Source organism: Hypanus sabinus, chromosome 17 (assembly GCF_030144855.1).
Source record: "Hypanus sabinus isolate sHypSab1 chromosome 17, sHypSab1.hap1, whole genome shotgun sequence".
In the NCBI taxonomy this organism is placed as follows: Eukaryota; Metazoa; Chordata; class Chondrichthyes; order Myliobatiformes; family Dasyatidae; genus Hypanus; species Hypanus sabinus.
In genome coordinates, this window is record NC_082722.1 from 57206760 (window position 1) to 57232019 (window position 25260).

At 39.3% G+C, this 25260-nt stretch overlaps 1 protein-coding gene across 2 annotated transcripts; it reads right to left on the bottom strand.

Moving 5' to 3' along the window:
* Window positions 1-71: 71 nt before the first annotated feature.
* Window positions 72-24934, bottom strand: cdk10 (cyclin dependent kinase 10). 2 transcript variants are annotated; one of them, XM_059993131.1, is made up of 15 exons: window positions 24752-24934; window positions 22753-22825; window positions 17469-17519; window positions 16508-16579; window positions 13416-13518; window positions 10644-10725; window positions 10366-10433; window positions 8238-8290; window positions 7776-7845; window positions 6429-6488; window positions 6205-6328; window positions 4418-4557; window positions 2582-2634; window positions 1372-1460; window positions 72-709 (listed from the first exon to the last, which is right to left on the bottom strand). In XM_059993131.1, the coding sequence occupies exons 1-15, from the start codon at window positions 24836-24838 to the stop codon at window positions 692-694; spliced, it is 1143 nt and encodes a 380-aa protein (XP_059849114.1). In that variant the 5' UTR covers window positions 24839-24934; the 3' UTR covers window positions 72-691. The 2 variants fall into 2 exon arrangements, with proteins under 2 accessions (XP_059849114.1, XP_059849115.1); XM_059993132.1 differs by lacking the exon at window positions 17469-17519 and having other exon boundaries at window positions 24752-24927.
* Window positions 24935-25260: the final 326 nt, after the last annotated feature.

Below are 25260 nucleotides of genomic sequence, written 5' to 3' on the forward strand. Positions count from 1 at the left end.
TAGGTCTTCAAGCACTCTGATGGTATTTTACTGTGTCTGAATACCATCTGTGGTTGAATAAAATGGTGGCCAACTGTACAAATACTATTTAATACATGAAAAGAAACATCTGGTCAAAGTCAAAACAACATAGAACTATGATGAGAGGAGAGCATCACAGCATATGTATTGCAATTACATGCTAAAAAATGTAAGTTTGTGGAATTTTTTTTAATTCAGGTAGCTGACTACACATTATGAGACTAAATTTAAAATCAGGTGACAAATTTGTTGAGCAACACACAAAATGCTGGCAGCATCTATAGGAAGAAGTACAGTTGACGTTTCAGGCCAAGACCTTTCATCAGGACTAACTTAAAGAAAAGATAGTAAAAGATTTGAAAGCAGGAGGGGGAGGGGTAAATACAAAATGATAGAGACTTCGGGGGGGGGGGGGTAAGAGGGGTGAAGCTAAGAGCTGGAAAGGTGATTGGCATTCCACCAGCATTTTGTGTGTGTGTGGCTTGAATTTCCAGCATCTGCAGATTTCCTCGTGTTTGTTGACAATTTGTTGAAATATTTAGTGAGTTTTTTTTGTGCATTAAGTAGTTTGAAATATTTGATCATTCAGACCCTCGTCTCTTCTGCATCTGGACGATCCCTGGCTTGGTTAGCTCACTGGTGTCCAGCTGGGATGAAACAACCCAGCCTTCTAGCTCTCGAGTATAATCTGACAATAAATAATAGATTTATTTAAAAAATACAATAACAACAACATACTTTTCAAAAATCTTAGTGATTACAGAACACTGATATTCCTGAATAGCATCATCAATTCGAATGTATCATTCTGTGCAACCACACACAGCATTACAACAGTGTAATAGTTGTCTGTAAAATCTTTTAATGTTCTTGGATTTGATATATAAAATTCACAAAAGTATCAGTGTCAATTAAATAACCAGTCAATTTCCCTTATTCTTGCACAAGAAATACTAGAACACCAGCTTTTTGACAGCGATTGTTCACATTGTGAAAGTTAAAACTTTTCAATAAATGTAGCCTTTTCTTGAGAAATTTTCAACTGAGATTGAAAAGTATGAAATGGTTTTCATACCTTGAATTCAATGCTTTGCATACAAAAAGATTAAGAGAAACCAACATCAAGTTCTTAATGGAAAATTTTGAAAAGATGTTTGACATACTTTCAAAGCATCAAACCATCCACTTAAATTTAAAATAGCACTACAGAGTTGTTTCAATCCTATGATTTGCTGACTACTTTCTGGTGGGGATGTTTATTGTCATAAAACAAAATACAAAATCCACTATGAACAGAAGACAGTTATACTGGAGGATGGTTTTCAGGTCACCAGATTTAATGAATCACACCTTGGGTCGTTTCTGTTGGTTATCCACACTAGAAGCTGCTCGTTTGTTACGATGATGGGGGAATGTTGGCATAAGTTCTGGTTCACATGCTTCAAAGAAACAAAAATAAAACATTACCTTAGAAATTACATCCCCTTTCAATTTTTTAATTCTACGATTCAATCAAGTACGTCAGGAACTACTAGAGGTGATAATGCTTGTGCTGAACACCATCATATTTGGGTTTTAGAATGTTAGGAAGATGAATAAGTGGCCCAAACTTTGCAGTAAAAAATATACTTACTAAATATTCTTAATTATTTTGAAGGAAGAAGCAAGATGTTGGGGTAAGTCAAACAGAATCATTACAAAGAAATGGACAACCGGCATTTCAAGTCAAGTCCTTCATTGTTGTAAGAAGGGAAACTGTTCATAATGATGGCAAAAATGCCTGCCCTCAACAACATGAATGCTTTTAGTGTCAGTGTTTCACCAATAAGACCAAAAATTCTGAAGTTGCTGCGAATGTTGTCCGATGGTCTCACATCTGACATAAACTTCCACTTATTTATTATTCCTGTAAGTACCATTGAAACTCTTTTTGACAATTTGACAATGAGACTGTCATAATATTACATACAACCTTGATAAACTAATTGACTTAAGAATATTTAATTCTTTTAATTATTTTTGAATCATTTCAATTTCTGCTTTGATACCATGAATTTATCCGAACATTACTATCTTCTCCATGAAAAGACAGACAATCTTTGAAGAGTATTGATAATGGCTGGGGTCACCTGTCTTGTAAAGACACTGCCCAGAAGACAATGGCAAACCATTTCTGGAAAAATATTTGCTAAGAATGATCATGGTCCTACCTATGGCCCGGGACAATGATGATGACAATGCTTGAGAGTCAGAGATAGATTTGCAACAAGAAATCGAGTGTATGGCTTTGTCAGAAGCTGGGTTTGTGACTGTTAAACAGGCAAAATATGCACAAATCATAAATGTGAGTGGAAATGCTGCAGATGACAAATTATTTCAGAGATCGAAGGTATATTTATAATATGCTTGACTGTAAAATGCGGATAAGAATCAGTATTCCATCAGCACTTTGAAGTTTCACTATTAATCACAGTGTCATTTTGACTCATTCAGAAAAAAAGATCAGCACAACTGCAAGCAAAATAAATTGCTAATTATTACAAAATATTTTTGAACTTACGCAATGGCTTTTCTTTAAAATAGGAACTCTCCAGACTATCTTCTGCTGTAGCCCTTAAAACATAGAATATCCATCAGTTTTTCTTCATCCTAATAATTGAATTCCAGTGTTGTACAATTGCATTAACTGAAATCTAATAGACTACTGGAGGTTTTTCATAAAATTAGCAGTTTCCTAATTACTCATGTTGAGAGTCAATGAATCAAGAGCCAATTAAATTCTTCAGAGAAAAATAACAGCGACTTAAGAACAGAGAGGAGCAGCAATATATTAAAATAAAATCCAACACACATACAGGTATATCCTGTGGGACTTCCAAGCTTTTTAGACTGATTACCAGATACAGACCAACCAACCAGAGATTGTAAGTTGAACAAGGAACAGAATAAAGCAATAGTAATAGATGTGACAATCCCTAATGACAGTAATAGCAGGATGAAAAGCTGGAACAGGCCTTGAAAGAGCAGTTAGAAAGGACGTGGAAGATTAAAGCCAGAGTAATCCCAGAGGTGACAGGAACATGTGGAGCTGTGATACCTGGACTGAGAGAGTGGCTCCAACAAATCACGGGAACAACACCTAAGATCTCAGTCCAGAAGAGCACACTACTAGGAAATGCAAGGATACTGCACCAAACCCTCAAATTCTCAGGCCTCTGGTAGAGGCCCCAAGACTGAGGGAAAAATACACACACGCACAGAGTCATAGAGAAATTCAGCATAGGTCTGTATCCATTTTGGACCCATTGATCATGCTGTTACTGACTTCAAGTACATGTCTATATCATGCCATTTATCAGGAGTTCTTCTTCTAAGCCTGGCTATTCAAGCATTTATCCAGTTCTCTTTAAATGTTTCAATTGTATCTCCATTCATCACTCTCCACACAGGGTATATGTTGTAAATGCCAATCATCCTCACAAAAAAAAACCTTCCTCAGGCCCCTCTATTCCTCTTACCCCTTCAGAAACCTATGCCTTCTATAAATTAATTCTGTCTACACTTAGAATGTAAGTACAGTGTGGTGACATTTTATGAGAACATGCTGTGACAAAAGCACATTTAAGCAATACCTTTATGAAGAACACGAGACCTAATGACATAAATCAGAATTCACAAATTATAAGCAACACACACAAAATGCTGGTGGAACACAGCAGGCCAGGCAGCATTTATAGGGAGAAGTGCTGTCGACATTTCGGGCCGAGACCCTTCGTCAGGACACAAAGTATAATTTACCTTCAGAATTCAACACAGACTATGAATCAAAGTGAATCACCCAGAAACCAGGTGCTGAGGAAATGTCTATCACCTAACATAAAATTGAACTCGAGATGAAACAACAGCAAAGGACTTGCATCCTCTCTGGATGTTAAACTCAATTAATCAACTTCCCAATTTTAAACTGTCCACTCCAATTGGCATTGTAGAAAAGTGAGGCAAAATGAAAAAAAAATGGAGAAATAGAAACAAACTGAGGCAAGAAAGTTATAAAAAAATAACATTTTAAAAATAGATTATTTAGCAAAGAGTTCATATCACAATTAAATAAAAAGAACGATATTATTTCTCCACTTGTGCCACCTTAACCACAACCTGAATTATTTGTTTCATCACATCAGCTGAAAATTTAGAAGTCATAGCAGGAAGTCTGTAATTTTCTTTGTGCATCCTGCAAGGTAAGCAGTTAGAATAATTTTAGATTAAAAGGCAACATCTATTGAACTATGCTACCTTCCAAAGTTCAACCCAATTTTCCTGTAGCTCTGAGCGAAGTCTCTACACGAGCAGCCACTGAAATGAAACTTAACTAAATAGAGACACTACATTACAATACCTTTTTTTCGGGTCATACATGAAGAGGAAGTTGAGAAGTCGGAGGCCAGCTTCTGATAACCACGGAAATTTGTGCTTCAGGTTATTGTAAGGTTGTTTTCTCAGAGTGTATTGTCCCACTAATGGCAACTTGGAAAAGCCCTAGATCGCAATATATATGCATGTAAGAGTTAAATGATAGAATCAAATCCAGTGTAGTAATAACTGTATCATATCAACTTTTTCAAGCAAAGATAATTACAAATGTTTAGTAATATTCCCTGTGGCCAAATAGTTGGCAGAATCTCAGGTGGTGACGAGAGTGCGTACAGGAGTGAGTTATGCCAACTAGTGGAGTGGTGCCGCAGCAACAACCTGATACTCAACGTCAGTAAGACGAAAGAGCTGATTGTGGACTTCAGGAAGGGTAAGACAAAGGAACACATACCAATCTTCATAGAGGGATCAGAAGTGGAGAGAGTGAGCAGCTAAGTTCCTGGGTGTCAAGATCTCTGAGGATCTAACCTGGTCCCAACATATTGATGTAGTCATTAAGAAGGCAAGGCAGTGGCTATAATTTATTAGGAGTTTGAAGAGATTTGGCATGTCAACAAATACACTCAAAAACTTCTATAGTTGTACTGTGGAGAGCACTCTAACAGGCTGCATCACTGTCTGGTATGGAGGGGCTGCTGCAAAGGACAGAAAGAAGCTGCAGAAGCTTGTAAGTATAGTCAGCTTCGTCTTGTGTACTAGCCTACAAAGTACCCAGGATATCTTTAGGGAGCAGTGTCTCAGAAAGGCAGTGACCATTATTAAGGACCTCCAGCACCCAGGGCATGCCCATTTCTCACTGTTACCATCAGGTAGGAGGTACAGAAGCCTGAAGGCACACATTCAGCGATTCAGGAACAGCTTCTTCCCCTCTGCCTTCCGATCGCTAAATGGGCATTGAATCTTTGGACACCACCTCACTTATTTAAAAAATATACAGTATTTCAGTTTTTGCACTTTTTTAATCTATTTAATATATATAATTGATTTACTTGTTTATTTATTATTATTATTTTATTTATTATTTTTTCTCTGTTAAATTATGTATTGCATTGAACTGCATTGCTGCTAAGTTAACAAATTTCACATCACGTGCCGGTGATAGAAAGCCTGATTCTGAGATGGTTCTCTTTTTCATTCAAAGTTCAATATTAGGCAAACAAAATGAATAAATATAATAAAATCAATGCAAAAGTTGAATAGACTCCAATATATGATAAAAGAATTAGAAAGCTCTTAGTTACTTCCAGTTTACTCCCACCAAACCGGAGAATTACAATTGTAACTGTCATATTACTCACTGATGATCAATAGAACAGGACAAAACAGTACTTGTGCTTTTTAAAGAAAAAAAAGAAGCGGATACCAGATGAATCTATCTAATAAACACACAAATTGCTGGAGGAACTCTGCAGACCAGGCAGCACCTATGGAAAACAGTAAACCATTGACATTTCGGGCCGAGACCCTTCATCAGGACTCCATCTAATAAACCGAATATCAACTATACTATAATAGAACACATGTGCTTGGCAAAATTACATGCTTGGGTACGTTTATCACAGTTAAAATCTTAGTCCGCTTATCCAGAAAGGCATTTCGAATCGATGCTTCTGTATTAACTTTAAATTGAGATGAATGACAAAAAAAAAGAAATAAAATAAACATGAACGTATATTTTCCCAGAGTCATTTTTTTTTGCTTTAAAAACGCTATTAATATTCAAGGCCTCTGATAGGTTTCAGCAAGACTTACAGGCCATATGTTCTCATTCGGAGTCCCTAATAACTGAACAATTAAGTCAATCTGATGGATTTCAGAGCTTCCAGGAAGCAAAGGTTTGTGTGCCAGTAGCTCTGCAAGGATGCAACCTACTGCCCTGTAAACAACAAAAAACAAGAGTAGGTTATGAGAAAAGCTGAAGCAAAGTTTAGCAACACACATAAATGGTGAGGCAACCATGCACGCAAGCTACCAACCACATATCAATAGCTGTAGTCTGTGTTTTTGTTCCCAGTAGTAATTCAGGTGCTCTGTACCTAACAATACAAGAACACAAGATCCAGTCAGGAATTCAAAGTCCACAAGTACAGAAGCATCGCCTCAATCCTTAATGTTTCACAAAGTCAAAACTGCTCATAAAACCACACATTGTAAGTATATACTGTGATCCATAACTAACTGGGAACCAACAGCAAAGCTTTAAAAATTACTTTGGACTATGTTAACATGAATAAATGTACCACAAAATCACAACAAATACATCACAAGAAAAAAATGACAAATTTAGACAATTGTAAACCAGGTTAACCTGAATGTCTCAGTGGGGAACAACATTACCACAAAGTGCTTTTAAGAAGTCTATTTTTCATCTGAGAGTCTGGAAGTAATGTGTTTCATGAAGGTTAGTCTCTGGCATTTAATCAATATTTGCAATGCAACAATAGTGTGGGATTTTGCATTGAGTCCTGGAGTCAATATCCAACATGATCTACAAATTTGTTGGACAATCGATTATGTAGATCAATTTACAAACGTAGGAACATCAAGTGTATTAAGTGCAGGAAATCCATGAAACATCGTTCAGAGCTTTGGAGGGAAATGATAAATAAAGATTGTATAGTTCTTTAAAGCCACAGCAGGTTTTATTTTGCTAATTTCTTAAAATGGGAGCAATAGTGCTTTGGATAATTCTAGAGCCATTCTTTATGCAACACACCCAATTGTTTTTTTTAATTTATCGAGATACAGTGCAGAACAGGCCCTGCCGGCCCTATGAGCTGCAGTGCACAGCAAACCCCAAGCCTAATCATGGGTCAATTTACAATCTATCAACTGGTAAATCTTTGGACTGTGGGAGAAAACTGGACAGCACAGGGAGAACGTACAGCAGCGGGAATTGAACCTTAGTTGCTGGCACTGTAAAGCATCGTGCTAACCTCAATGCTAAAGTGCCGGCATCTGAGTATATGGAAATACTCTGAGTAAAAGGAAGCCAGTCATCCCTACAGACATTTTGAAGTAATTTGGAACAAATTGAAATTGCTTAAATTCTTCATCTGTTCTTTCCATATGTTCCTATCCACCAAACTAATGTAAATATTTTAAATTTTAAAATATAACAGTTACTAAAATAGGCCACAAGATGCTGCTGGATATAAAAGCATGAGGGGGTGATAGAGGAGGTGATGGGGCAGATAATGTAGCAGCATTAAAGCATGCGGAGTAACTCCAGGAAGGGCCAAACCCAGTTACACCTTTAGCTTAGTATTAAGTCATCTTATAATTATCATAAGACTTGCACTAATGTGTCTCTGCCAACTTACCATAGTGTTACTACTTTTGGAGTCATTGGTTTTAGAGGCACCCCATATGCACGTGCCAGCCCAAAGTCCGCTGTAATAACATACATTTACAGATTTTAAAAAGGAAAGCTATGTAATGGACAAAGCAAGAGAGAATTTATTAAACATGTTCCACAACTTCAAGACATTCCAAAGCAATTTGTAGCTAAACAGTTAGTAAAAAAATTGCAATCGATATTTGCATACCAAATGAGATAAGAGTGTGGTAAAAAAAAATTAGAGTGGCAAATACACAGTGAAAAATTACAAATTAAGAATAACATTAATAGCTACTTTTTTTTAAACAGCTTCTTCGAAAATAATCATGTGCAAAATAAGCATTTAAAGGCTAAATTTAAACTTAAATAGATATGGTCAATGTAAGATATTAGTCTTAATTTTTATGTTAATAAGGTTGATACAAAAGTAATATACATATCTCACCTATCTTCACGCACCCTTTATCAGTCATCAGCAAATTAGATACCTTAAGGTCTCTGAAGAAATGGAACGCTCTTATTACCAATATAGTTGTTTCAAAAGATAAAAAACAAAACTTTGCAGTTTGTTGGCCTGCTGGTTCTTTGCCATAACACCATATTTTTCTTAGTTTGATGCACTAAAATACAAGGGTAGTATATAACTAGAATAGCCTGAACATATACCTGGTCTTACTACATTACCTCATCACATCAACAGAACAAGGAAAACCCACGTCTCTTTAAAACTGAAGGGTCATTGACTTGAAACGTTGTCTATTCCTCCCCCTATATAAACTGCCAGGCCTGTTGAGTGTTTCTTTTTTTTTTGTTTCAGACTTCTAGCATCTGAAAATTTTTATATCAGGATCATTTAATTGATATATTGAACTTAATGAATATTTGAAAAGTTTAAGTCAACAGATAAAATGGCTTTAGGTCTTACCCATGTGCAAAGAGAAATAGCCCAATTCAATATTTCATCGTGTATGAGAAGTGATTGATGGCCCTGGACCTGTATTCACTATGGTTAAAAGAAAGATTAGTTCTAACTTGGACCCACAACACCTCCTTACTGGTCCAGAAGCTGCAACAGTATCTACGCTTTCTGAGGAGACTGAGGCATGCAATTGGCCCCATACTAACAACTTTCTAATGTTAAAGTGAACTGTCTGTCTGTATCATTGTGTGGTATGAAAACTGCAAGGCATTGCACCACAAGACCCTACAGGGGATAGTAAAAACTGCCAAGAGGAGCACCGGCACTCCCTCCCCACTATTCGTGATATTTACTGGGAGCGTTGTAGAGGATCCTTGTTGAGAATCCCTACCATCCATCGCACAACCTCTTTGACTTACTACCATCAGGAAGGAGGTACATGAAAATCAGGACTAGGACTACCAGACAGGGTAAAAGCTTCTTCCCTCAGGCTATGAAACTAAGTCTGCCAGCACTGAGATCTCGTCACCAGGACAGCGAGTTGTTTACCATTTACTTGTACTGCGCACTACATGCATTTTGAATTATATTTTAATAACTTATTTAGAAGTCATATTTTGTTTTATGTGCTGCGTGGGATATGTGTTTTATGGGTGCACTGGGGTCTGAAGGAATGTTGTTTCATTTGGTTGTTATATATGCACAGTCAGATGACAATAAACTTGAGCTTGAATGAAGGGGGATCTCATTGAAACCTACCAAATAGGTAGGCCCAGATAGAGAAGAGGATTTCTCAAGTAGTGCGTGTGTCTAGGACCAGAGGGAACTGTCTCAAAATAGAAGGATGGCCCTTTAGAACAGAGATGAGGAGGAATTTCATAAGCCAGATGTCGTATATCTGTGGAATTCATTGCCACCAATGAGGGTGGAGGCCAAGTCATTGGGTATACTTAAAGCAGAGACTAATAGATTCTTGATTAGTAAGGGGCATCTAAGATTATGGGGAAAAGGCAAGAAAATAGGGCTGAGAGCAAAAATAAATCAGCCATGATCGAATGGCAGCACAGACTTAATAGGCCAAGTGGCCTAATTATACTCCTTTGACTTATGGTCTTACATTATATTCTAGCTCTGAGAAGTTAAGAGACAATATAAAAGTTAATTTGTTTTGAATGCTGTATTTATCTCAGCAGTTTCAATCCAGCAAGGTTCATTTGTCTTCTTGCTGAACCAGTTTTTATGGAACACGGTTCCTGTACGCCTCTCAAAGTCAAACCCTTCATTCTCGTTGTGAGAGGTGGAAATGGGTAAGGCTGGCCAACAGTGCTCTGGTGAAGCTGTCTTGGCCAACCCCCTGTACAGTGGATGCAATAGGTTGTAGAAATGTTTATGTACTCCAACCATATCATCGACTTCAGAGGCCGACAGAGGTAGGAGATCATTGATGGCCTATGCTCCACTTCGGAGCCAAGGGCCCAAGAAAGAAAGTCATGCTTCTTGTACTCAATAAGTATGTTTAACTTAGTCTCTAGTTTCTTTGCAGCACTTTGTGTGATCACCAGCAACTGCAATTTTTTTTGATTTTCATTTACATTCATTCATTGTCTGCGCTAAAACAAAATTACTCAGATGCTGAACTTTTCAATTCACTCACCTGTGAATAATGAAGTTTTCATGTAGATATTGCAGTCCCTTTAATAACTGCAAGATTATACATTTCACCTTAAGAAAAACAGAAACAACAAAAATAAGTGATTTTAAAAAGTTCTGGGACTCATAATTAAAATGTGGAGCATTTTACAATGATAATTTAAAAATGCAAAAGCATATATTTACTACTTTAATTTGGTACTAAAACTTAAAGCAGAAATTTGTATTTATAAAGCAGCTCCTGTAAAAAGATTCTGGTATGTTAAATGGTTCTCTGCTTACCTGAGCCTCTGAGAATGGTGATTGCATATTTTCAAGAAGACTGGCAAGATCCTGTTCACAGTATCCCATTACTAGGAAAATACTGTGGGAAATAAAATTTAAATTGCAGTGAATTTATTTTCTCCTGTTGGGCCTCACGCACGGTCGTCAGTAGTAGCATTATTGACCAACAACTTAACAATATTGTGAAGCTAAGGACGTTAAAATTGCTGCTTGTATGCCTTGATATTCAAAATGTAAGTAAATAAATATTTTATTTGACACCAGCTGGTGGTTTGATCATCAGCTCTTATTACTGCACTGCAGTAATATTTGCATAAAGCAAGAATTATGTTTTTGTCAGGGTAAGTCAGGGCATTACTAGACAAACCTTTTTCTGGTGAGAATCTGTCATAATAAAAAAATCAACCTTTTTGAACATTTACCAGTTACAGAACTTACTACCAATAGATTATCCCTTTTCTCTTAATAATGAAGTAAATGTGAGGAGATTAAAAAGCAACAATTAAAGATAAACTAACAGAGCATGGGTAAGGGCTGGCACGTTAGAGCAGCATAAAGCTTTACAGCGCCACTGATGTCAAAAGGTTCAAAGTTTTGTTTATTATCAAAGTATGTATGCGGTATACAACTCTGAGATTCGTCTTCTCCAGATAGCCATGAGACAAAGAAAGCCAAGGAAATCGTTCAAAAGAAAACATCAGACCACACTCCGCTCCCGCAAAACAAACGGCAACATGGTCATCCACCACCCCCTCCACAAAAAAAATAACAAACGCAACAAGGCACAGGCTCCTGCCCTCCAACAACAGATTCAAGATTCAAGTACATTTATTACCAAAAAATGTATAAATTATACAAACTTGAGGCTTGTTTGCTTACAGGTAGCCACAAAGCAAGGAACCTTAAAGAACTCAATTTTAAAAAAGGAAGAAAAATAAAAATAAAACACCAACACTTGATGTGCAAGGGAAAGAAAAGAAATACAAATAAGGCAAACAACTGAAGCAAACAACTGTACTCTGAACCAAAATTGACTCCTCAGATCTGAATTCCTGAGCAGGCCCAAAGCCTCACTTATGAGTTCATCATATTAGTGGGCATGGAGCACAGCAGCCAGGGCAGTCTTCATTGCGAAGAATGGGCAAAATCGGCTCTTGTTCTGACCAATGGAATGAAGATCGCAGAGAGCAAGCAAAATCGGTTCAGCCCTCCGATCTGGGCCGGAATTTAAATTTAAATTCTTACAGCGAATCGTAACTTGCTCTAGGACCCATCTGCAGCAAAAGATTACAGGCGTAGACCACTCCACCCTGTGACTCACTCCAGGCCCTGATTTTGCCAACTAGTGACTAGCTCCAGGCCCAGACTTCACCACCCAGTGATTTGCTCTGGGCCTAGACCACGCCACCCAGCAACTCACTCTGGACCCAGACCACGCCACCCAGTAACTCACTCCAGGCCCAGATTCCGCCACCCTGTAACTCACTCCAGGCCCAGATTCCGCCACCCAGCGACTCACTCTGGACCCAGATTTCATGGCCCAGCCCAAAGTAACTCTCAAGTTCTTCAAATCAGCTTGGCGCCTAGAGTGATCCAACTTCGCCTTGTACAAGCATCAAAATCAAATCTCCTCTGCCCGGGCCTCACTTCTGCTTACAGCACCCAGAGTGATTCAACCTCACTCCCGAGCCAGTTGTACAGGCATCGGAACTCCATCTGCAATGATTCAACCTGCTAGCTTTTCTCATCATCACTTTCCTTTCACTGCTTGCAGTGAAAATTTAACACAACTTACCTCAGAAAAGGTATTTTAGTGATGTTTTTAGTCAGATTTCTTAGTTTTTTTGAGTACCAGGAAGCTATCGCATACATTTGGTAGTGCCGAAAGGCGAGTAAGGGTTCTGCGCCAACCGCCTGCCTTTCAAGTTGCTGATCGGATGGATTAGAGAGCGATGGGACCCACAAACTCCTCCAGCACGAGAGATCCATCCCGTCAGCCATTCAAAAGGCAGGCCATCGGTGCAGAATCCTTGCTCACCTTCCACACTCGCCTTGATGTTCCAAACCTCCCTCCATCCACACAAAAGAAACTAACAAAACACAAGAATATCAACACAAGAATATAAAAAACAGAACTGAAAGAGTCCACAGTCCAATCTATCAACACAGAACCTCGGTAACATCTTCTTAACATTCTCTGTAAAGTGTTTGTACTGTATGTTCCCCCTGTGACAGCATGGGTTTCCTCCAAATGCTCTGGTTTCCTCCCAAATTCTAAAGACGTGTGAATTACACTTGTGGGCTATCATCATCACATATTCAGATTGTGTTGGTCGTTGATGACTCAAACAATACAATTCCCTGTGTTTCGATGTCTCAATATACATGTAACATGTAAAGTCAATCTTAAAAAATCTTTAGAAGTAACTTCTGTTGCAAAAGGTGGATCTCTATCCTTTCAAAATAAGCTTGGTTGCTTTTTTAAAGCAAAACTAATTTTAACAAAGTTATTACAAAATTTTCATATTTTGTGCTGATAGTTTTGTATTTCAGAACTACCAACTCCTTATCAAAGTATTTGCCTGTTCTCTTTGCAATGTGATTGTACATCAGGTAGAGAAACCTCAAAGGAGAAATGATTATTCTCCTTCTCTTAAATTGAAAATTTAAGATTAATAAGTTACCTTTTTTTTAAAGCTAACCTTAAAAGTCTGGCTTGTCAGATAGCTTCAGGTAAAAGATGTTTGTGTAATAAATCAAATCACTAACCTGTCCAGGTGATTTCCCACCACTACTTCTTTTAGCTCTACAATATTAGGGTGCCTCAGTTTAAGTAGTAGGTTAATCTCTCTCAAACTGCTGATGGGGATTCCTGCAAATAAGCAAAAGAAACAAAGAAGCTTGGCTGTGCAGTTATATTAAATTAAACTCTATTTCTGCTTACAATGACAACACTTCAAAAGTTATTTATCACTGAGATGTCCTAAAATTGAAAAAGATGATACATAAATTCATAAAACTAAATTCTGTCAGCTTTCTGTTTTTATATATATTCATACATGGGACGCCCATCTGTAATCAGCCTCGAAAGGTGGTAACGAGCTGCCCTCTTGAACCGCTGCAGTCACTCAGGAGTGGGTTTACCCGCAGTGGTGTTACAGGGTGAGAGAGATGTCGGATTTTGAACAGCACTGGTGGAGGAATGGGTTGTGTGTTCAGATGGTCTTCTGTTGTACCATAAGACATAAGGTATAGGAGCAGAATTAGGCTGTTTAGCTCATTGAGTCTGCTGCGCATGGTTATCTGAGTTACTGTTGCCTTCCGGTCAGCTTGAACCAGATTACCCATTCTCCTCTGACCTTTCTCAATAATAACGAGTTTCTGCCCACAGAACTGCCACTCACAGGATTTTTTTTGTTTTTTGCACCATTCCCTTTAAACTCTAGAGAGCGTTGCACGTGAAAATCCCAGGAGATCAGCAGTTTCTGAAACATTCAATCCACCCGCCTAGCATCAAAAATCACTCCACGGTCGAAGTCACTTAGATCACATTGCTTCCTCATTCAGATGTTTGGCCTGAACAACAACTGAACGTCTTGACCATGTCTGCATGCTTTGATGTATTGAGTAGCTACCACATGAATGGCTGATTAGATATTTACATTAATGAGCAGGTGTACAGGTGTACCTAATAAAGTGGCCACTGAGAGTACTTTCAAATCAGGACATTATGTGATTTGAGGCCAATTTCTACGTGATGGTGTTCCCCGTACTTTTGTTGCCTTTGTCTTCCTCATCAGTAGATCTAAAGATTTTGAGGTGCTGTCTGAGTAATCTTAGTGAGTAGCTGCAGTACATCCTGTAGATGTTACAAACTGCTGCTATTGTGCATCGGTTGTGGAATGAGTGAATGGATGTAGATGGGGTGCCAATGAAGTGGTGCCAATGGATGCAGATGGGGTGCCAATGAAATGGTGCCAATGGAGTGCCAGCAGAGTGGTGCCAATGAAGTGGTGCCAATGGAGTGCCAGCAGAGTGGTGCCAATTAAGTGCCAATGAAGTGGTGCCAATGGAGTGCCAATGAAGTGGGCGGCTATGTCCTGCATGTAGTTGAGCTTTTTGAGTGCTTTTGAAACTGCGCTCAACCAAGCGACTGGAGTGTGTTCCATCATGCCCCTGACTGGAGTCTTGTAGATGCTGGGCAGGCTCAGGGGAGTTTGGAGGCGAGTTACTCACCATTGGATCCCTAGACTCTGACCTACTGCAATAACCTCATTGTGTTTATGGCTACTTCATTCTAGCTTCTTGTCATTGGTAACCCCCAGGATATTGATCGTTGGGCAGTTCAGTGATAGTAGTGCCAGTGAGGGTAATAGCTGTTTCTTCATCACTGCCTGGCACGTGTGTGCACAGTCCAGGCCACTACCTAGGGCATCTTCAAGGGCCTGTGTCTCAAGAAGGTGACACCATCACTAAGAACCCTCACCATTTAAAACACGCCATCTTCTCCTCCCTACCAACGGGGAGAAGGTACAGAAGCCAGAAATCCTACAATCAAGTTCTTCTTCTTCCCCACCATCAGATTTCTGAATGGCCCATGAACACTGCCACATTATTCCTTCTATTTTGCTATATTTATTTAATTTATAACTTGCTGGAATTTTATGTCAATGTACTTACTGCTGCCACAAAGCAACAGATTTTACCTCATATACATAAGTCAGTGATCAGCCGAGCCTTGATATTGTCCAAGTCCTGTTGCATTTCACTGTAGACTGCTTTATTGCATAGGAGACTGAAATGCCAACTGCACCTTTCCACATGACGAGATCCAATCAGAAGTTATTAGAATCCAGCAGCAGTTTATTTTCAGAGATAGCCCTAGACAGAGTGGACAAGGAGAGGAAATTTCCTGTCGTGGGAGAGCCTCGTACCAAGGGTACGACCTCAGAATAGAAGGACGTACTTTTAGAACAAAGATGAAGCGGAATTTCTTTAGACCCCAGGGTAGTGAATCTTGGAATTCATTGACAGCCAAGTCATTGGGTATATTTAAAACAGAGGTTGATAGTTTCTTCATTAGTAAGGGCATCAACAGTTACGGGGAGAAGGCAGGACAAGGGGTTGAGAGGGATAATAGATCAACCTTAACGAAATGGCAGAACAGAATCGATGGGCCAAATGGCCTAAATCTGCTCCTGTGTCTTATGGTCTTATTTCATAATGTAAAAATGAAAAAACATTAAATTTATTTCATATTTCCATAAAATAAGTGTTCAAAACATCTCTATAAAGTTCTCATTGAAAAGTACCAGCTGTCCTATGTCACAACCAGGAGCACTTGGGTGCTGCATATTTTTATACATTACTGTGGCTTATCTGTAGACTTCAACACAAAAACCTAAGCTGCCAATCCAGTAAACTCTTAAATTTGTGATTAATTTGCTCTGTCTCCTGGGTATTCTCATCAAACTGGTACTGGTTCTCCTTGAGTTATAAATTCTGATCTTACTGCTGACATTGGACCCCAGAACTTAATATATAAAAAACTATGGTCACAGGTGCAGATGCTCTTAAATTAAAATTACACAAACAATAAGCATAAAGAAATTTCAAAGCATCCTGAAGTAGAGAAAGTTGACAGTATTAATTTTATTTATAAGTATGTATGTCTTTTTCTTATTTTTTAATAGCTAGAGTAAAAGTTGCTAATTGAATAAGACCAAAGTACTCATTATTCAAAATGTCTACTTGGAGTGGAATTGATTTCAAACATTATCAGACTAACATTTAAAATAGATTAATTGAGTTAACCACAAAGCGTTAAACAATTGGTATTAACTTTATTATCTCTAACTTACCATCCCTTTCTTTATCCATTCGAACCTTCTTGAGAGCAACAATTTCATCAGTTTTCATATCATGGGCACGGTCTAAAGCAATAAAGAACATTAATGTAGAAACTATTACTTTGCAGCTATTCACAACCAAGAGGTCAAAACATTTATATTTTATTCATTTTTATTTAGAACTACAGTGCTTCTCCAGAACAACGAGCCACACCACCCAGCAACTCATCTATTTAACCTTAGACCAGCAGTTCCCAAAGTGGGTGATTATCAACTACCTCCACCCCTGCTGTGATAAAGGTAAAGGGGACAGTGGGGAGGGGTGCTCAGTAGCAAGAGGGAACTGAAGGATTACAGGCTTAATTTAAGAAATGAATTACTTATTATAAGCATTTAATCCTCAGTGCCTTGTAATTGAGATTACAATGATCAATAATCACCTCATCTTTTGCTAGCCCACCCTTCACTTAGACTTTGCATAAAGTGAATCGAGGTGGTGGGGCCTGGACCCAAGAGTGTATCGAAGCAATAGGGCCTGGGTCTGAGAGCAAGGAATGACCCGCTGTTTGGCCAATTTAAGTGCCAGGCCAGACTGTAAAGGTCAGGGTTTCAAGCTAGAGGGAAGGGATGGGCTGGTGTTCAGCACGCTGCTTATGAAGTTTACTCATCTCTGCGCTGAATTGAGGCTTTGGCCTGCAACAAACGGGCTCCTCGATCAACATTGCCAGTCAACAAATCTTAGCTTCAAAAAAAAATAAAAATATGGTTTAAGAGTTGTTATTTGCAAGGGGCCTAGAAACAGAAACAATGGAGGAGTTAATATTTAATATCTACCAGGAGTATTCCACAAAATTTTCAACCTCTCACTGCTACGGGCAGAAGTTTCCACTTGCTTCAAAAAGGCAACAATTATACCAGTGCCTAAGAAGAATAATGTAGGCTGCCTTAATGACTATTGCCCAGTAGCACTCACATCGACAGTGATGAAATGCTTTGAGAGGCTCTCCACACGGCTTCAGACCACCTGGACAACACAAACACCTAAGTCAGGATTCTGTTCATCGACTGTAGCTCAGCATTCAATAACATTATTCCCACAATCCTGATCGAGAATTCACAGTACAATTTACAGACAACGTCTTGTTGCAAAAAGCCTATGTGATTAGCTACACAAATCATTAAATACCGTTAACAGAGCGGTAAATAAAATCCAAGTCCATTGCACTCAATTCTCGACCATGTTGAGAGCTTTGTGTTGAGTTTGAATACTGGCAGTTGCACACAGAAGTCAAAAGGCCCTCAAAGGAAACTGCCTGAGACACTTTTATGTGCTTTTGAAAACTGTGAAAAAATTATTTGAAGATTAGAATGCTTCATTCAGTAATCAAAGTCAAATCAGTCATATCCACATTTCTGTTCAAGTTAACCCTAATTAAGTGCAACATTTGTTGTCGCAAAAAAAAAGCCCCTAACCTATTCAATCTTTCTTTCTTTCTCAGGTCCTCCAGATCCTTGTAAATTTTCTCTGTACTCTTTCAACCTTATTTACACCTTTCTTGTAGGTAGGTGACCAAAACTGCACACAATACTGCAAATCAGGCCCCACTAACATCTTATACAGCTTCAACATCACACCTCATCTCCTCAATATTTTGATTTATTAAGGCCAATGTGCAAGAAGCTTTCTTTATGACCTTATCTACCTGTGACGGCACTTTCAAAGGATTATGGACCTGCGTTTCCAGATCCCTTTGTTCAATGCCCTACTGCTCACTGTGTAAGACCTACCCTGGTTGGTCCTAACAAAGTGCAATACCTCACACTTGTCTGCATTAAATTCCATCTGCCATTTCTCAGCACCTTTTTTCAGCTGATCCAGATCCCTCTGCAAGCCACAATAGTGTTCCTCACTGTCTACTACACCCACAATCTTGGTATCATCTGCAAATCTGCTGATCCGGTTAACCACATGATCATACAAATTGGTGCTATAGATGACAAACAACAACAGACCCACCACAAATCCCTGCGGCACACCACTAGTCACAGGCCTCCAGTCAGAGAGGCCATCATCCACTACTACTCTCTGGCTTCTCCCACAGAGCCAATGTCTAATCCAATTTACTACTTTCTCTTGAATACCGAGGGACTGAACGTTCTTGACCAACCGCCCATATGGAATCCTGTCAAATGCCTTGCTAGTCCATGTAGACAACATCCACTGCCTTGAATTCATCCACTTCAGAATCAGAATCAGAATAAGGTTTATTATCACCAGCATGTGACATGAAGTTTGTTAACTTAGCAGCAGCAGTTCAATGTTTAATGAACATAATCCAGCAGAGAGAGAAAAAAAATAATAAATAAAATAAAACATAATAAATAAACAAGTAAATCAATCACATATATTAAAAAGATTTTTTTTAAATGTGCAAAAACAGAAGTACTGTATATTAAAAAAGTGTCCAAAGCTTCAATGTCCATTTTGGAATTGGATGGCAGAGGGGAAGAAGCTGTTCCTGAATTGCTGAGTGTGGGCCTTCAGGCTTCTGTATCTCCTACCTGATGGTAACAGTGATAAAAGGGCATGCCCTGCGTGCTGGAGGTCCTTAATAATCAACGCTGCCTTTCTGCGAAACTGCTCCCTCAAGATGTCCTGGGTACTTTGTAGGCTAGTGCCCAAGATGGAGCCAACTAAATTTACAACCTTCTGTAGCTTCTTTCAGTCCTGTGCAGTAGCCCCTCCATACCAGAGAGTGATGCAGCCTGTCAGAATGCTCTCCATGGTACATCTATAGAAGTTTTTGAGTGTATTTGTTGACATTCCAAATCTCTTAAAACTCCTTATAAAGTATACCCGCTGTCTTACCTTCTTTATAACTATATCAATATGTTGGGACCAGGTTAGATCCTCAGGGATCTTGACACCCAGGAACTTGAAGCTACTCACTCTCTCCACTTCTGATCCCTCTATGAGGATTGGTATGTGCTCCTTCGTCTTACCCTTCCTGAAGTCCACAATCAGCTCTTTCGTCTTACTGATGTTGAGTGCCAGGTTGTTACCGTGGCACCATTCCACTAGTTGGCATATCTCACTCCTGTACGTCCTCTCGTCACCACCTGAGATTGCCTGGTAATTTCCTCAAAAAACTCTTTAACCTTGGTTAGACATGGCCTATCACACCCAAAGCTATGCTGACTATTCAAATACTTATATATCCAGTCAATTAGAATACCTTCCAATAACTTTCCCACAACTGGTATCAGTCTCACTGGCCTATAAATTCCTGGTTTAAGTTTAAAGCCTTTCTTAGGCAGTGGAACAGCACTGGCTATCCTCCAATCCCCTGGTACCTCTCCTGTCAGTAAGGATGATTTAAATATCTCTGCTAGGCCCCCAGCAATTTCTGCACTTGCCTCCCATAGGAAACAACTTGTCCGGACCTGGGGATTTATCCACCCTGATTTGCCTCAAGATAACAAATGTCTCATCCTCAGTAATCTGTATTGTGTCGATCTCCTCTTGATCCAAATTCTAGATTGGGTAATAAATCCATCCTGAACACTGGTAATGAGGAATTAACAGGAAGGATGGACAAACAACCGATGCCACTGCAAAATGGCTTTGAGCTGAAGCAGAGATTCAAAAAATCATATCAAAACTTTTGGTTACAGAAAGAAATCTCTGAATGCTATTCTGTACTGCGGAAAAATGTCAAGATGTACCTTATAAAGTCATAACTAGTGAAGCGCGGTTTTCATGCAGTGGTCCAACTTCTTTCAGAGCAACAAAATAGACTGCAAATTACTGAACATGGAGAACTGAAACTCCTTCTGAGTGACATTCAGCCTGATGTTGAGAGGCTGATATCACTGCACCAAGCCCATCTGTCTCATTGAAAGGTGAAAATACAATGAAATTGTGAATAGTTGGACTACAAAGGTACACTCTTAAATTGTAGATGAAAATTGTCTTTACTTCAATTAAATAAAGAAACAATTTTATTGGAGCTCTTAATAGATTTGAATCATCTTCGCAATTACCTGTCACTGCTTTGAATTAGCAGTTCCTATTTTCTTTTACTGTGCATAGTTAATCAAAATTCTTCACAGTTTTTATGTAACAGATGGAAAGGGAGAGGGAGACGCTGGGGATGTGGTCTGGGAGCCAAACAGATGGTAACCCAAAAAGATCTGGGAACTACTGCCCTATACTAATCACAGGACAATTTACAATAACCGATTGACCTACTAATCGGTACATCTTTGGAATGTGAAAGGAAACTGGACGTCCCAGACGAAACCTACGTGTTCATGGGGAGGACATAGAAACAGCATTGGAATTGAACTCCGATTCCCCAGGCAATAATAGTGTTGCATTAACAGCTTCTCTACCATGGCGCTAAATGATGTTTCTATTCTCAGAGTGTAAGAGTTAGAGACTTGGCCTTCAATTTCTATAGTACTCGCACATACAGTGTAAAACAACATCTCAAAATGCTTCGCATGCTGCTGCACCCTTTTTGAGGTTAGAGGATTGAGCTGGAGCACTGGTACACATACAAAGCAAATGTTAGAAAAGATTCTGAAGGTAAGTCTGGAGCTGGTAAGTGTGAATCCTAAGGGTGTGGCATTGTAGAATGGGTTTTGATCCAGCAGGTAGAAGAAACTGGTACAAGAGGTTATCACCAATAGCCAAATAGAAGATTGATGAAAGAGAAGTTGGGTTACACAGAGGACAAAAGGTGAATAGGGGATTTTTGGCTCAAAGAGATTTTGAAAACTGTGGAGTTTAGCCTTGAAGGCTTTTGAAGTGGAAGAGAATAAGTTTGTTAACGATTCTTCAGGAAACAAGGGTGTAGTCGAATTGATTAAGAAAATATCACGAGGATGCAGTAAAGGTTAGGGGTGAAACCTTTTGGATTACTTATTAGTTTACAATGGCAGAAACATCAAAATCAAATAAAAGTACACTGGATAAGGGCAGAAAAAGATGTTAATGACATGAATTAAGGTCTCAGTAATGAGGAGGTGGGCAAGATTTTGAGTGTGAATGATAGCAAACATTGAGAGAGATTGAGCTTCATGGCAGAAGCTAACTCTAGGTTGAACATTATGAATTCTGTGTTCAGTCTGAGTTGTTTGGTCAAGGAGAAAGATGATGCTAAAACCAAAAGTGTAGAATTATTTATAGAAACCGAAGAAGATAGTTCTGCTTTTGCTTATTGAGAGTTTTGCTGCATCCATCTCAAACGCTGGAAAGGGGGTTAATAGAAAAAAGTGGTCTGATAGAGCTGGGTGACAGTGAATATGTGAAATCATATACTAGCTAAGAAGAGAGCTTCGCCGAGCACCCACACTCCGTCCGCCAGAAAAAATGGGATTTCCCAGTGGCCACCCATTTTAATACTTCCCATTCCCATTCTGACATGTCCTCTACTGCCACAATGAAGCCATACTCAGGTTGGAGGAGCAACACCTTATGTTCTGTCTGGGTAGCCTCCAAGCTGATGGTATGAACATTGACTTCTGGAACTTCTGATAATGGCCACCACCCCTGATCCCCCTTCACCATTCCCTATCCCCTTTTTCCCCTCTCCTCCCCTTTTCTTTCTTCCATGGCCTTCTCTCCTCTCCCATCAGACTCCGCATTCTCCAGCCCTGGATCTCTTTCACCAATCAACCTCCTAGCTCTTTACTTCACCCCACCCCCTCCCGGTTTCACCTATCACCTTGTGCTTCTTCCTTCCCTCTCCCCTCCTTCTAACACGGACTCCTCATCATTTTTTTCTCTAATCCTTAGGAAGGGCCTCAGCCCAAAACGTGGACTGTACTCCTTTGCATAGATGCTGCCTGGTCTGCTGAGTTACTCCAGCACTTTGTGTGTGTTGCTTGGATTTCCAGCATCTGCAAAATTTCTCTTGTTAGTGTAATTTGTCCTTTGGCATAAAATGTTGGTGTCTGAGAATGGAACGTATACAGACAATGAAGGAGAAACCATTTCAGAATGATATATTGTTCACAGTGGAACAATGCCATGGAAGTGGACAATGGAGAGAGGAAAACAGCAAAAGAGAAGCTGGTGGACAATGGGTGAATGAGAGGGCTCTCTTGTGACAGAATGCTTGAGTACTACCACAACTGAAACATCTAGGAATGGTGGAAAACAGTACATCAGGAACCTCATTGATTTTGAAGCAAAAAAAGCAGATCTTAATCATCCCTTTATGAAAGAATTAAATTAAAGTTGGACTTACATACAATACCATAGGTTCCTTCACCAATACGATTCAGCTTCACAAATTCCTTCACGCTTCTGCCTCTACCCAGCTGCAAAGTTAAAATACAAACATGCCATTTCAGCACTGAAGGAAAGGTGTGAATGAAACTCCTATTTTCAAAAAAAAATTGTTTGAATGCAACTTGGATCTCTGATGTAATGGTATTGATTCATAATTTGAAACTCTTCCTGACAGCCGACCTTTGAAGGGTTACAGCCAGATCTGCACATGACAGCATGGATTCCTCCAACAATTCTGTACAGGGGGAGAAAGGTACAACAAAAACTGATGACAGGGTAGCTTTGAAGATGCACTATCTAGAAAAGCTGCTAGTGTCAAAGATACATGCCTACTCAATACATTATTTATTTTACTTAATTAATTCACACAGCAGATTATCAGCAGGTTAATTTTCAATGTATGAATTTTTAATTCATTGAAAACAAACTTCTTTCTGTCAGCTATCTGATTAACTGTCTTAGCTATATCAATGAAAGTACACAGAACCATTCTCATTGTTCGCAAGGGATAGGACACAGTGTCCTGCAGGTAAATCTTGGACTATTGGTAATGACAATGAGGCTGTAATCAAACACCCTCTCCAAAAGGGTAACAACTGTGTAAGTTTGTATCTATATGTTCCTGATCCTAGTATTCCCAATCCCAGCTGTATTCCCTAGTCCCAATCCTAGCTCTGGCCTCACATTAACAATTTATATTACATCAAAAAAGCAAAAACAATCCATCTGACAGACAACAGAATTCACCAGATATAATAGGAAAGGGCTGTGGAAAAACACATTGATTTTGCAAAGCTTTAAGTCATACACATATATGGGTAAATAGCCCCACTGCCTTGTCAGCTCCATCTTGGGCACTAGCCTACAAAGTACCCAGGACATCTTCAGGGATCAGTGTCTCAGAAAGGTAGTGTCCATTATTAAAGACCTCCAGCACCCAGGGCATGCCCTTTTCTCACTGTTACCATCAGGCAGAAGGTACAGAAGATTCAGGAACAGCTTCTTCCCCTCTGCCATCCAGTTCCTAAATGGACACTGAACCCTTGGACACTACCACACTTTTTAATCTATAGTATTTATGTTTTTGCATGATTTTAATCTATTCAATATACATGTACTGTATTCAGTATACTAAGATTTTCTTATTTATTATTAATATAATGTTACTCCTATATTATGTATTGCATTGAAACTGCTACTAAGTTAAAAAAAATTCTCGTCACATGCCAGTGATAATAAACCTGACCGGAATCTGATTCAACCTGAAACATTGACAATTCATATCGTCTACAGACACAGAACGTGTGTTACTGATAAGACACAGCTAATACCCAGAATATATTTTTTTAAATATTTGTTGGAAACCTAAAACTCGAAATACTGGAAATGCAGATCAGATTGCGTCAACATGTAATATCCATCTCTATTAGCCTATGAGTTGCCAGCGCTGCTGAAAGAATTCAAAGAGTGGGAAACAAAAACGGAACAAAAACTGAGAATGCTCGAAATAACTGCAGGTCCGCATCTGTGAAGCGACAAACGGATAACATTTAAGGCAAATTTCAGCAAAATGAGATTTCTCTACTGGATCAGTTAATTTTCCATTATTAAATCAGGGCAAATTTTTAAAATGTTTTTCTCTGCCAAGAGCAATTCTGGTGGCCTTTGACCTTTCAGTTTAGTTAGATTGATCTTTATGGTAATCGGGCGACTTCATGGTGACGGGTAGCTATATAACTGAGGTATAAATTCCCCTGGAAATGAGTGAGATTTAAACACTGGTGTCTGGGTTGCAGACTTCCGGAGTCTCTGGGATTGGCAGTCATGTGACAGCACTCATCCACGTGACTGCCAAGGGCCAATCATTGAAGCACAAACAGGGCAGGTTTGCTTCCATCGGAGCCCGTGAATGAGTGCCCGGCTCGCCCCACGCGTCTCCTTACTGTCAGTGTTACCTTGTCCTCGGGCGGCACCGTGAAGCTGCCCTCGTACTTCAGGGACTTGAGTCGGATGGGCTCCGGCTCGTCGTTGGCGTCGCCCATGATCTCGGAGCAGCTCCGGAGGAACCAGCCACGGTTGGCCAAGCGGCGGCTCTACCGGGGTTTGCGCTGTGATGGCCAACCAGCGCCTGTTGGAGTTACTGGTCCGGGTTGTTGATTTATCTTCAAAAGTAAACGTTATTCACAATAAAAATGTACAAAACAAGAGTATGTTGAAATGTTGGTACGATCGATATATACAATCCGCCAATTGATTTACACCCCTCCTCAGTGCACCAATTGAAATCGGCTTTTTATTGTCACTTTTACCGAGGTAGAGTGAAAAGTTAGTTTTGCGTACTATTCATACAGTTCATGTCTGTTCAGTGCCTTGAAGTGTACAGGGTTAAACAGAAACAGATTGCGGAGTAAATTAACATCTAAACTAGAGTTGTAGCAGGATGGGAAATAGAGTGCTAGAACAG

Excerpts from the sequence above, each read along its gene's own strand:
- cdk10 (XM_059993131.1), bottom strand. The coding sequence starts at position 24,838 with ATGGGCGACGCCAACGACGAGCCGGAGCCCATCCGACTCAAGTCCCTG. Across the intron at positions 10,726-13,415 it reads GTGGGAAATCACCTGGACAG|TATTTTCCTAGTAATGGGAT; the intron begins GTTAGTGATTTG and ends TATTTCCCACAG. Across the intron at positions 4,558-6,204 it reads CGAATGAGAACATATGGCCT|GGCTTTTCCAAGTTGCCATT; the intron begins GTAAGTCTTGCT and ends ATTGCGATCTAG.